This window comes from Eschrichtius robustus, chromosome 12, assembly GCF_028021215.1.
Source record: "Eschrichtius robustus isolate mEscRob2 chromosome 12, mEscRob2.pri, whole genome shotgun sequence".
Classification (NCBI taxonomy): Eukaryota; Metazoa; Chordata; class Mammalia; order Artiodactyla; family Eschrichtiidae; genus Eschrichtius; species Eschrichtius robustus.
This window is the reverse complement of record NC_090835.1, coordinates 76,040,631-76,053,962: the sequence shown is the minus strand read 5'-3', so window position 1 is coordinate 76,053,962 and position 13,332 is coordinate 76,040,631. Positions and strand designations below refer to the sequence as shown.

The 13,332-nt window shown below is 50.7% G+C and overlaps 1 protein-coding gene across 3 annotated transcripts; it reads right to left on the bottom strand.

The window, feature by feature from the left end:
- Window positions 1–2,147: 2,147 nt before the first annotated feature.
- LOC137773151 (kelch domain-containing protein 3) lies at window positions 2,148–13,246 on the bottom strand. 3 transcript variants are annotated; one of them, XM_068557615.1, is made up of 15 exons: window positions 13,106–13,246; window positions 10,687–10,901; window positions 10,332–10,508; window positions 10,064–10,179; window positions 9,804–9,875; window positions 9,481–9,694; window positions 9,316–9,402; window positions 9,060–9,168; window positions 8,859–8,932; window positions 4,184–4,331; window positions 3,986–4,052; window positions 3,802–3,906; window positions 3,438–3,512; window positions 3,212–3,329; window positions 2,148–2,773 (listed from the first exon to the last, which is right to left on the bottom strand). In XM_068557615.1, exons 2-15 carry the CDS (start codon window positions 10,838–10,840, stop codon window positions 2,637–2,639), a joined length of 1,653 nt encoding a protein of 550 aa, XP_068413716.1. In that variant the 5' UTR covers window positions 10,841–10,901; window positions 13,106–13,246; the 3' UTR covers window positions 2,148–2,636. The 3 variants fall into 3 exon arrangements, with proteins under 3 accessions (XP_068413716.1, XP_068413714.1, XP_068413715.1); XM_068557613.1 differs by lacking the exons at window positions 2,148–2,773; window positions 3,212–3,329; window positions 3,438–3,512; ... (1 more) ...; window positions 3,986–4,052; window positions 4,184–4,331 and adding exons at window positions 6,915–7,535; window positions 8,657–8,735; XM_068557614.1 differs by lacking the exons at window positions 2,148–2,773; window positions 3,212–3,329; window positions 3,438–3,512; ... (2 more) ...; window positions 4,184–4,331; window positions 13,106–13,246 and adding exons at window positions 6,915–7,535; window positions 8,657–8,735; window positions 11,851–12,111.
- Between the last annotated feature and the right edge of the window lie 86 nt (window positions 13,247–13,332).

The following is a 13,332-nucleotide window of genomic DNA, read 5'->3' as shown; positions in this document are numbered from 1 at the left end:
ATACCATCCTCACAGCCTCAATTCCTTATATCCCTTTAGCTGGTTTGCACACCAAGGACCACATAATGATCCCATTTATATGAAATGTCCCCAAATTGGCAAATCTAGAGACGGAATGTGGTTTAGTGGTTGCCTAGAGTTGGGGGGATTGGGAAGAACTGAGGAGTGACTGCTAGAAGGTACGGGGTTTCTTTTTGGGGTGTCACAAATGTTACAAAATTGTGGTGATGGTCACACAATTCTGTGAATATACTAAAAACCACTGAATTGTACACTTTAAACGGATACATCGTATGGTATGTGAATGATATCTCAACAAAGCTGTTAACAATAAAAACCAAAACCAACCAGACCAACCCACAGCTGAAGCTCAGAGCTCTCCATCTCCTCTGGCTCCTCGTTGAAGGGGAAAAGTTGCAGTTTGGAGGCTTGGGGACCAATACAGCTGTGTGGTGTACATTACGGTTTCTTGACTGCCCTTCACCTGAACCCCCTTCTTGTGCTTAGAAACTCCCTACCACAAACCTAGGGAGAAGGTAGGGCCCACCTCCCACCATATGAAAGACCAGACACTTGACTTTCCCAGCATCGCCTTTGCAGCCAGGTGACTCGATGCCTCTGCCAGGAATGCCTCAGTCTAGAGCAGAGCAGGGGGAAGTGGAGCACCTTTGATGTCGGCACTGACATCTTCACGTCAACACTGGTTCCCAGGTAGGACTTAAAGTGCTTTTAACTGCTCTGACTTTATCCCCAACTCCTTTTTTGGAGCTTCTCTCCAGCCGCCTTAGTGTTTCTGTGAGCCCAGTAGTTCAATAGTCTATTTCTGCTTTTATCAGCCAGAATCGGTCTTTTGGCTTTCAACTAGGCTTGACACACGTGACACTGGGGACCCTGTAGCACTGGCTCCTTCACTCCCCCTGGGACAGGCGAACTATCCTGGTAGCTAGAGCCCTCATCTAACAATCATTGGGAGAAGCGCATTTTATGCATTTCTGTCATCAGAACTACATCTTTTCCCCCATCCCAGAAGCATCAAGCAATAACAGATGTCTTAGCTTCTAATTCTACCTCTTCCTTTCCCTTACAGCTGCTTTTTGTTTTTTAAATTATTATTTTTTTGGCTGCGCCACACAGCACACAGGATTTTAGTTCCCCAACCAGGGGGCCCCCTGCAGCGGAAGCTGGGTCCTAAACATTGGACTGCCAGGGAATTCCCTATAGCTGCTTTTTAGATGTTAATCTTTCTAATGTTCTGTAGTTTTTGTGATTTATCTAGGTCCCCAACCCCACTGTCTGTGATTAACTGGTGTTCCTGATTCTTAGGGTTTATAAATTATTAATTATAATTCTCATCCCCTTTAACATACTCTCTCCTTCTGGAACTCTGATTTGTCTCACATCTCCTCACTCTATCCTCCGTGTTGTTTAACCTCTTTTCCTCAGTTTCCATTTCTATCTCTGGGCTCCATCTGTGTAACTTCTTCACATCTACTTCCAGTTCATTCTCCTTCTAGGTGTGTCTAATCTGCAGCTTAACCATAAAGTTTCTAACTTCAAATAGTATATTTTTCATTAAAAAAATTTTTTTTATCAATCTGGTGCTTTTTGATATTTTTTCATCAGTCATAGCTTTTCTTTAAACGTTAAGTAAGAAATTTTATATTTTGTATTTTATACTTCTAACATCTCAGTCTTTGCTGGTCTGATTCTCTTGCCTGTTGTTCCTAATGACTCTTGCTTATGGGTTTTTTTTTTTTCCTTGTTTGCTTTGTTTTCACTGTAAGCTTAGATTCCTTGAAATTTTATCTGAAGGAATTCCTTGAGGCCTGGGTTTAAAGTACAATCCTCAAGAGAGGAATGCATTTGCTTCTGCCAGGTGCCTAAAGGCACTATCAACCTGAGATCACTTTAAACTGAATTGTCAGCTTGAGGATTTTCCAGTCCACACAGGCAATATGAATTCTCCACCCAAACAGTACTGAGGGCCAGCTGTGCTTACATATTATCATATTTTTGTCCCCACCTTCTACCTCCCCTTGCATCCAAGACCAAAGCTAAGTAGATGAGTTGTGGGATTGGTTCCCTCTTTGAATGATCGTGTCATCTGTTCAGTTTAAATAGGAAGGGTCTCTGATCTGACTTCCCACTTTGTAGGAGCATTAGGTTTATTGCCCACCCAACACGTGGCCCCTGAAATGGTAATTCTAGGCCACCCACAAAAGCAGCAGAATAAAAAGATGAGTGACACGAGTGTTTATGAACTGGCTCCTACATAAAGTCCCAGTCCCGGGAGCCACTCAGACTCTATGGCCTTCAACTGGCCTCAAGGTCACTCACCAGTCATTTTCCTTCTATACCAGAATCATTACTTTAAGGCAAGAATGGGAGAAGGACTTGAGGACATGATGACCCAGACCCAAGCAGAAGAAGTGTGGAATGGCAGAAGGCTGAGCTGCTCTTCGTGTCCAGCCCTCAGGCAGTCCAAGAGCCCTCTAGTCATCTCTGAGCCAGTCGGGTTCCCAGGCAGCTGTGACCCTTGCCCTTGAATGGGAAAGACCAGAACGGGCCAAGCCCAAATGTGTCCCCACAGATGCATTTCTCACTGGGGCAGTGGCAGAGCTGAGGACAGCTCCTTACTACTCTTTGCTCAAAGGGAGATGTCTTCTGTCCTTGCCTGCATTTCGGCGCCTCTTTCGACTCAAGAAGCTCTCTAGCTTCTTGCTTCGTTTCAGCTCCTTGAACTTCTCAGCAAGGACCAACTGGCGCTGCTCAGCTAGAGGACAAGGAGAAAGAAAGCCGGTAAGCAAAGGAGGAAGCCCGCCTCTTTCCCTTTCCCCAGGTCAGTAATTCTCAACCACTATGCAGGGATATGTGACTCATCTGGAGTTCACTGGTGTGTGTAAGCAAGCTGACTTCTATGATTCTACTCTTTCTCAATTCAACCAACTATGAGCTCCTTCTCTGTGCCCTACCCACATATGTGGGGGTGGGACAGAGATAAAAACGACACTCCTTGCCCACAGTCATTAGGGATACAAGAATGGTTACAAACAACAACTCCCTACTATTTCTACTTTCCTCCAACTTACCATGGGATCCAGCCTTCATGCCTCCCTTAGGGAGCTCATGGACCCCCAACACAGTATCCTGCCTCTATGGCCACCCAACCCCTGTTCCTGTAACTAGCCTGTCATAGCTGTGCCCCACTCACACTTCTTCAGGAAGTATGGCCGATGGCCCTGCTGGGCCTGAGCCCGCTGCTCCTGCTTCAGGGCCAGGTGCAGCTCCTGCTGCCGCTTCCGTTCCTGCTGTGCCATTTCTTGCTGCTCCTGAGGAGCAAAGATGAGATCGGTGAGACAGGTGAATAGTAGGGACTGTGAATCACCTCCTGCCTCGACCTGCTCTCACCTCCCTCCCCCGTATTCTGACTTACTCACCATTTGCTGAAGCAGCTGCTGCAGTTTCTCACGCTCCTCCCCTGAACGGCGCTTCTTCAGCTGCTTTTTCACAAGCTCCACATTGGAAAATGAGTATGACAGTTAGCATTCTGTAAATGTTAGGGGAAACTCTGTGCCAAGCATTATTCTAAGAGGTTCGCATTTGTTAACTCACATAAACACTATGAGATAGGAATTATTCTCTTTCTGTGATAAGGACACTGAAGCAAAAAGAGGTTAAGTAACTTGTCAGTGATCACACAGCCAGTAAATTGACGCACCCTGCTCCCCTCTGCCCGACTCTCTGACCTGTGCTCTTGTCTCACCACTCGGAATCCCCACAGACCAATCTCATGTTACTCACATCTTTCTCTCTGGCTCGGATGTCATTTAGGAATTGATACGTTTTATCAAACACCTCAGGATTATATTCCCCTGACAGATCGTCAAAGCGGGGGTCCCGGGCTACCTTTGGAGCAAACAGAGAGAATATAAAAGAACTGTTCAGTCTCCTTTCACTGAGAAAGAGCTTACTGCCTCCTCCTCACCTTCTTACTGATGGGAACAACTTGACGCAAAAATGGCACCCGGGCCTTGGCTGACATTTCCAGAGGCCTATGGAGAAATTAAACAGGTCAAGGGAACTCCAGTCTTGTCAAAGGCCTCCCACCTGCCACCCAAGAAAGCAGACACCTACTCAAGGGACCAGCTATCCTCCAACTCCTGGGGCAGGCCTTGCTCCTCACCTGTGCTTATCTGCAACGCATGCTTTTTGGACAGGTGGTCTGGAACTTTGCTTCTTAGTGCTGTTTCCAGTTACCAATTGTTTGTACGTCTTAGTCCCCACTTGGCTCTGCAATTCCAACAGCTCCTCAAATGACATGTGAGATGTGCCTGTGAAAGGTAGGTGGGGGTGGGAGGGAACCGCAACTCAGCTCAGCATCTGCCATTGCTGCAAAGACGCCATCCCATCTTCATTCCTTAGGTAACTGATCCTTTCCAACATCCCCTTCAGACCGATCACTGCAGGTCCTGGGCAGCACAGGTTGTAATGGCGCTACACTGACACCTAACTCCCCATCGGTTCCAGCTACCTGGGGCCTCACCTTGCTAAAGAAGGTGTATATGTAAGGTTCTTTTAAATCACTCCTTCACAGGTTTCCCCATAAGGACCTCTGTCTCCCTTGCTCAGCTACCATCGCCATTATTCTGGTTCAGGATACGCTCAGCACCTCTCACCTCAATCAGTACTCTAGCCTCCTCACTGCTCTCCCAACCTCCAGTCTCACTCCTCTCAAAGCTATGCTCCCCGCTTCAGCCTGGGAGAGGCATCTAAAAAGCAAAACCTGGGGAGGGGGTAAATTGGGAGATTGGGATTGACATATACACACTACTATTGATATATATAAAATAGATTAACTAATAAGGACCTACTGTAGCACAGGGAACTCTACTCAATACTCTATAATGACCTATATGGGAAAATAATCTAAAAAAGAGTGGATAGGACTTCCCTGGTGGCACAGTGGTTAAGAATCCGCCTGCCAATGCAGGGAACACGGGTTTGATCCTGGTCTGGGAAGATCCCACATGCCGCGGAGCAACTAAGTCCGTGTGCCATAACTACTGAAGCCCGCGCCTGGAGCCCGTGCTCCGCAACAAGAGAAGCCACTGCTGGTGGTGTGTTGAATTGGGCGATTGGGATTGACGTGTATACACTGATGTGTATAAAATTGATGACTGATTAAAAAAAAAAAAGAGAGAAGCCACCGCAATGAGAAGCCCGCGCACCGTAACGAAGAGTAGCCCCCACTCACTGCAACTAGAGAAAAGCCCACGTACAGCAACGAAGATCCAACACAGCCAAAAATAATATAAAATTAAAAAATAAGAGTGGATATATTATATGTATAACTGATTCACTTTGCTGTACACTTGAAACTAACACATTGTAAATCAACCATACTCCAATAAAAATTTTTTTAAAAAAGGAAACTACTTCAGACCTGAAGTTTTCACTTTCAGTTCTTTAATAAAATAACTTTCTCTTTCCAAAACAAAAGGCAAACCTGATCTTATCACTCCCACCTCATTTCCACATACATATCCTACACATCACGTCACTCCAGAACTCACAACTCCCCAATGGCTTCCATCTTGCTCAGAGGAAAAGCTCTAGGCTTTGTAATAGCCTGAAGACCCCATGTGATCTAGCCCGGGTTTTGGCTCTAATCTCATCTCCTACCATCTCCTCCTTCCTACTACTCTCCAGTCAACTGGCCTCCAAGCAGTTCCTAAGCAGGAAGGTATGCTCCCACCTCAGTTCCTTTGCACCTGACTTTGCTTGGAACACTTCCTCCCGCTGTACTGCTTGCTCCCTCACCTCCTTCAAACGGTTTCTCAAATGTCACCTACCCAGTGAGGCCTTCTGTGATTACTTAAAACTGTTAACTCCTCCCCTGCTTTCTCTTCAAAGCTCTTATCACCTTTTTCAAAAAATTTACCCTTTAAAAATCTGCAATTCCGTGTTTTATTGGCTTTTATTAATTTGCTTGGTTTTTTTTAACCCCTAAAAGGTAAGCTTCATGAGGACAGTGTTGTGCTGCTTTATTCACTACTGTATCTCCAGCATCTAGAACTGTGCCTGCACACAACAGATGCTCAATAATGTTGGCAAAATTTGTTGAATCCTCACCTACTAAGCCTTCCCCAACAATCCATCCCCTTTCCTGACTCTGCTTTTGAACATAACGTTTCCTCCCTGCGAAAAACCCTCTTCGCCCTCTAAAAAACTGCTCAGGATGTCCTAATCCAGGAAGCATCCTCTCTCACTCCCCACTTTCCAGTGCGTTGAGGGGCGCTCCCGGTGTTTGCATCTTTCAGATAACTTAAGTCTCACGGTCACGGCGTCTCCAGGCTCCGAGCCCGCACCACACGCGGTGCCACTGGCCCCTCACCCCGCCTCCACGGCTGCCCCTCAGCCCGGCGCCGTCCCCTCACCCTTCTGCAGGTCCCCGGGCCCCAGGCCCCCGCCGTCCCGAGCCCCGCGACGAGACCCGAAGGCCGCCCATTCCCGGGAGTTTACTCTCAGCATCGGCTCGCGCGGCCCGCCGAAGACTAATGGCGCTACTTCCGCTCCGGCGGCCTCCGCCCCGCCCCTTCCGGCATCTTCGGCAGGCCGAGTCCGCGAGGCTTGATGACAATAGAGCAGATCCCGCCCACCGCCGCACGGGCCGCTGGTGGGCGGCCGGGGAGCCCTCCCTGGGCGGAGAAGGGCGCCCGCTGTAAATAACGTTACCCCCTCCCTTTTGTCGCTTGGCGCTGCACTCCGCGCCGAAGAGAAACTCCGGCCAGGCCGTGGTGGTATTTGGTTTCCTAATGCTCTTGGCTGAGAAGCCAGAACCTCAGCACCCTGGCCCCACTGCAAACTCCTGCCGTCCCTTGCCTATTCCACACAAAAGAGATGACACGTTTGGAGACTTTCAAATCATTTTTATAAAATCTGAGCTGGCTGAGAGCGTCAGGGTACAGCAACAGCTCAAGGAAGGGTGGGATTATCTGCTGGTCCTCCCCTCCCCAGGTCAGGGAGAAGGAGATTTCATGCCAACAGCTGCAACTCCTCTCAGCTCCCAATCAATGCTCAGGGCTCAAGCAGCGGGAAGAGGTGGAAAGAACGGTGGGGAGGGGAAGCTCCTGAGGCTGACACTGCTTGCTTCTCCCTCCTCCCCATTCCCTTCGCTTCCCAGCAGAGCATGGCTGACCTGGGGCAGAGCAGAGGCCCAGGAGCAGTTGGAGGGAGGTGAATGGGACAGAGCACCAAGGGGAAGGGGCCCTCGGCCCAAGGAGGAAGGGACCTAGCCCTCCCCCCTGCAGCTCCCCACTAAGTTCACAGCACAGAAAACACCTCTAGTCCAACAACTCCATGTGGAGGTATACCAAGTCCAGGGTCCAAAGGGGCAGGCGGGGGAGAGATGGGCAAGGGCAGTGAAGACACCAGCAGGCTCAGGAAGGGAGGCGGCAGAAACTTCCTCCTACCCATGGGAGGAGACAATGGGGCGACTGATATTGCTGTTGGTGGTCATGGCATTCAGCTCCCACCTGGAAGGCCAAAAATGACAGGCAGAAAGGACAGAAGGGGGAGCCTCTGCCCCCAAGTCCAGAATTGCTCAAACAAAGCAATGAACACACCAGTGCCTTCAACTTCCTAAAGCTCAACCACCCACGGCCACCTCTTCCTTACAGCCCTATGAGGGTTAACAATCAGGGCTCCACCCACCACCAAATCCACTACCACCCACTAGTCCACCTGCAAGCTCATGTGGACTTCCTGTTTATGTTTACATATTGATATTCTTGTGCCCAACACCTGCAAAAAAACATCTGTGTATACATCTCAATAAACTTCCCAACCTACCTTTCCTCCTATGCTCAGATCCAACCAGGATGCCCCTCCCCCCACCAGGAATGTCAGTTTTTGCTCTCAACTCCCATCCTTTTAAGGCCCTGATTCAGCTCTCCTATCCTCCCTGAGGCCTTCCCCAGCCATCCCACCATATTAAAATTAAATTCCTCTCTTTTTGACAACTGTCATTCTACAAAGTACCTCCTTATGCCAAGGCTCTACTCTACTTGGTACTAGGCACTTGCACATGTGTTCATCTTGGGCCAGCCTGGGATCCATCTGTTCAGCCTTGTATACTCTATCACCAAATACTGAACACACAGACCCTCAGCAAGTAAGAATTAAGCTGAACTGGATCAAGGAGAGGAAAGTGTCGCAGAATGACCCAGAAGGGCACAATTATATACAAGATAACTTTCAGTGCTTGATTTAGACCTAAGAATGGAATTCAAAGGGAAGGAGCTAGGAAGGACCTCCCTTAATTCTGGAATTAATGTGATCCAGAGGCTCCAAAACTTGTTTTTCCTCTGCAGCTAGGTTCTAGATTTAATCAAACTTTCTCAGCATATTAACAAAAATAACTGTATCAGCTCAGGAATTAGGAAGTGATGCCTCTGAGCTTGGTTTGAAAACTGGACATTTTTTCCATAAAACTCACCCAGATGACAGTTTTATATTTCCTTCTTGCTCCCTCTCCACAAGTACGCTACAGAACAAAATCTTCTCTCTCCTGCACACTGAGACCAAGCCAATCAGGTCATGCCTGTGCTGCCCACTCACCCTCAACCAGTCCCTCCTTTCCAACCATTCACTGTACCTGATGTCATGGGGCAAACAGGACTGGTCCAGGTTATACTGAATCACAGCCAGTTTGCACAGAGTCTTCAGACTAGGGCCTTTAAAGGAGGAGTTGGGGAGAGGGAGATGGTCAAAGCCGAGGAAAGGGTCCAGTCCTGGATATCACCACCCAAAGACAGGGACCCTGATGGCAAAAGCACTTAGGGAATAAGTGTACTTACTAAAGTCCAAAATGTGTAAGTCAGAATGATCTATGAGGTCAAATTCATCTCCCAGGCCTTCCTCAGGAGATGGACTATAGGGATCAAAAGAGAGATGAAGGAAGGAGTGAAGACTACCCACGAGACCCTCTTGCTCAAATGTCTCCCATGTTAGTCACAGGCTTAGGCCCTTCCTGGAGCCCTCCCCGCTCTCCTCCTAACCTGGTACCCCCAAAGAGGACAATCTTGTCACCAACAATACAGCAGCACTGGCGCCGGCGGGGACATGGCCCCTTCCCCTTCGGTTCAATCTTTTTCCAGGTAAACGACACTAAAGAGAAGTTTAAATGGAGGTTCAACACCTGCCTAGCCCAGATATCCTCTCCACCCCCGTCCCTCACCCACTCAGGATTATTCTTTTCTTTTCCACGCCCCCTCAATTGCTCCCTGTTCCTCCCTTAAAGGCAGTGCTCTTTACCAGGGTTAAACTTCCAGAGATCATGGAAGTGCCGGTTCAGCCTTGCATTATAGCCACCAAAAATGTACAGCTCCCCATTGTAGCCAACTGGAAGGAGAGAGGAATGTCAAGAATGTAGGGGCAATAGGGGGACGGGGACTTGGCAGGGACCTAACAGACACTCACAGGCTGAGTGGCTCCGGCGCCCCTCGGGCAGCACTGGGGTGGGTGGACAGTCCAGCCAGGCCTCAGTCCTCGTGTCAAAGACACGGATGCGGTTGCAGTAAATCTCATTGTTGGAATGGAATGGCCCAAAACGGTCTGCACGGCCCCCAAAGACATACATGTGACTGCCCAGCATTGTGGCCGAGTGGAAGTCTCTCCAGCGTGCAGGGTTGCCCTGGGCAGGAGCAGAGATGGGAGGGGGAGGGGTCAGCTTTCACTGTTTGAGCTCCCTATGGTTCCTTAAATTGAGGGTGGGGATCTGGGAGAGAGGAAGAAGGGCCAACCTTTGTACAGATCAGGGTCCATGTCATGGTGCTGGTATCCAGCTTGTGAATATCATTGGAAAAGCAGTCCGCCTGACAAGAAAGAGAAAGGAAGTGAAGGAAGGAATAAAAGAGAGGAGCAGGGGTCACTCTCCGACCCTCCGTCCCTCCCACCTCAGAACCTGCAAGCAAACCAAAGCCTCCCATTCCACTACTTTCAATTCCCCTTCCTCCTTCTCATTCCCACCCTAGGGAAACCTCTAGTTTCTTCCCAGACCTACCAGCTGCTCGTAGCCCCCGAAAATGTACATGGTCTTGCCCAGGACACAAGCCGAATGTCCATCCCGGGCCCCAGGAACTGTTCCTGCCACTCGGGGTGTGGACCATTTGTGAGTATCTGAAGGAGGGGAGAGGGTGGGCCCAGTAAGCAAGCTGGCGCTCCCTCCTCGACTCAGGGGCGCCTTATTCCCAGCCCCCCTCAGCCCACACCTTCCCTGGCCCCGCGAGGCACCATTTGGCAGAACACAGCCTCCAGAGACTCATACTCACTGACGTCAAAGGCATACAGCACATTGCAGGCCCCTTCGGTGTCATTCCGCCCGCCCCAAAGGAAGACTGTGTCGTCGATGAGGACGGTGGAGTGTCCATACCGCATGTAGGGTACCACGGGAGCCTGCCCGCGGGTGGCGGGCCTCACTGGGGGCAGCTTTGTCCAACGCAAGGACACTGTGGGCACAGCTCTGCTCAGCCCTGGGAACCTCCCTTCAGGCCATCCACATTCTCCCAAACCACATGTTAGTTTCCTCCACCCCCTCTGGCCATGGGGGCCACCAACAAAGCTCACTCAGCCACCCACTGCCCTCCCTGATGTGGGCACCCAGGGATGGTCCCCGAGTTAGCTTACCTGCATTGAAAATGTGCACATCAATCTGACGCAGCGTCTCATAGTCTTCACCAGAGCAGTAACCCCCAAAGGAGTACACCCGGTGCCCGACAGCCACTGCAGCATGGTTCACCCTGCGGGGCCCGCCCTCCAGGTGCACCGTCCACCGTAACATCCCCTGGGCCACTGGTTACAGCAACATGCCCCCCCGGCACGGCCTGCTGCCTCTGCTATACCTGCACACAAGTTAGGGCCACGGGCTCCTCAGGCAAAGCCTTTGCCTGGGTCACCGTGACTCTGCCCAGGACTAGCCTTGCCTCTAAGTGTCACCTGGTGGCCCTCCCACACCACCCCTCCACAGCTCAGGTGGCTGGCTCTGCTCCAGGGGAGCTGCTGAGGTCAGGAAGCTAGCCCTGGCCCTGTGTTCTCCAACAGCAAAGGGTGGGGCCACTCTGACCTGACTGCCAGCTCAGACTGCTGATTAAGGGCTCAACGTGTTCGTCCCCTACTCATGGCGGCTGCACCCTGTCACTGGCCTGGCCCAAGCTCCAAGCCCCCTTCAAAGGTCAGTGAGTTCTCTTGTCTTTCTGGCTCTGCTCTGCCGACTGCCACCTCTCTAAGAATCTCCGTGCTCTTTGAGGTGGGGAGAGGGATCTCAAAATACTCAGAGCTATTAATAGCCCAGCCAACCCCAGACAGTCCACTGAAAGCTGGCATGAGTGCCTCCAAGCAGAAAAGCTTTTAGGTTTTTAGAGTGGAACAGTTCCTCTATCCAGGATGGGGTGGGATTGACCCCTGACAGGAACATCCATGGATGATTAGCCCCTCACAGGGGGCTCTTGTCAAGCAGAGCTGTTGTCATCGGGGTCACCCAGGGCCCCTCACGGGCATGAGGAGTTCCTCTGACAGCTGTGCCTGGCATGCTGCCAAGAACTTAAGCCAGAAAGGTATGTGTGTGCTGGGGATTGAGGGGGTAGGGTTTTCTCCTCTTGCCACTTGCCCAACCTAGCCATTGTGGTAGAGAACAAGCTATTTCCAGCAGCTCTTCTCCCACTTGGGTCTCTGAAAGGGGACAGGGGTGGGGGTGTGCACTGGAAAGGGAAAGGAAAGCAAAATACCCTTGGGCAGGACAAGAAAAAGACCCAGGCATGAGAGATCATGGTCTCTTAAAGACAACCTGCTAACCTAGTGATAACGGGTACATCTCAAGGCTCTGTCAGGCAAATCCTGCAGCTGGCACTGCCTGCTCTGGCAGGCACCTGCTGGGTTTGGGTAGATCATCTGCTCCCTGTTCAAGAAGCCCTGGCAGAACGGAAAAAAAAAAAAGCAGCCCTGGCAGAGGGAAGAGCCAGGCAGAATCTCAGGCAAAGAAAAAGCTCAAGTAAGGGAGGCCCCTCGCAAGAAAGACACACAGGTTTCAGCTGGCTTGCCAGCCCTCCTGCCCCTGCCCAACCTCCCTCAACCCCCAACCCCATGCTTTAAATAGCCACTCTGCCAAACCTGAAATAGCCCCTCAGGAAACCACTCTCACTTCATTACTCCTGTCCTCAATCCAAAAGCTCTTGGATCTGGGCTTGTAAGGACAGATAGGAAGGAGGTTGAAGAGCTTAAGAACCGGAGTCCTTCATCTTCCCTCATAGCTTCCACTCCCCACTTCAGCTATATCAAGGTAAAGCAAAGAATTCAGAGGACAAGAGAGAAGCAATTCCATCCAAAGGTGGAGGAAAAAACCTTAGCTTCTCCTCCAAAAAAAAACACAACTCAAGCTCGTGGAGAACAAGCCCCCAGGGTCTCAGAGTCTCCTCTTATCCCTGGGTCTCTCCCATCCTCTATCACTGCCGCATTCTCAAGCTTCTTCAATTCCCTTCATGTACCTACCCCCCCTTCCTATTCTCTTGCAATTTTCACTCCCCGTTTCTGGCCCTTCTTGGTCTCCTGAGAGCTTTGCCGTTTTCTCCTTCTTCCTTCTCCCACGACTCCAAGCTCCACCCCGACAGCCCTCCATTTTCCCTCTTCCACTAAGGGGAAAAAAGCTAATATCCATTGACCCCCTCTCCGCCAGAGATATTCCTCCTTGTATATGACGCTATCCCTGTCGTCTCCCAGTCATCCCAACCTCCCCTCCCGCACAACTCCAGACACCCCCGCCCTTTTCTTCCATTATCCTCAGCTTCCCTGTTCTCCTCATAACCCGGTCTTCTTTCCAATTTTCTTTAGTGCCTCCTCCGGCTGCCTACCAGGTCTCTCCCACTGGTTTCCTCACCATCCTCCCGGAGCCCTTCTTTCCCCATTAACACTTTCCTTTCCCATCATCATCCCCCTAGCTCCCTCCCCACCCCCACCTCTTCACTCTCAGGCCCCTCCCCCACGACTCCAGCGCTAAGCATGGGCGTCCCCAGCCCCTATAATTCTCCTTGTCCCTCAACCCACCCCGGGCTACCTGCCAGGCCGGGCCGGGGCGGGGCCGCGGGTCCTCGCGCTGCCTGCAGCCTAGAAACCGTTGCACGCCAACCGATAACTCGGTGCCCAACGAGATAAACACAACCAGGCTCTGTCCTTCCGGCGGGCAGCTGTCTGCGCACGTGCAGTCAGAGCTAAGTGCCCGAAGCCTACCGGGACTTGTAGTTCACGGAGTTCCGGAGGGACGTCAGGGGCTCAAGAGTGGGT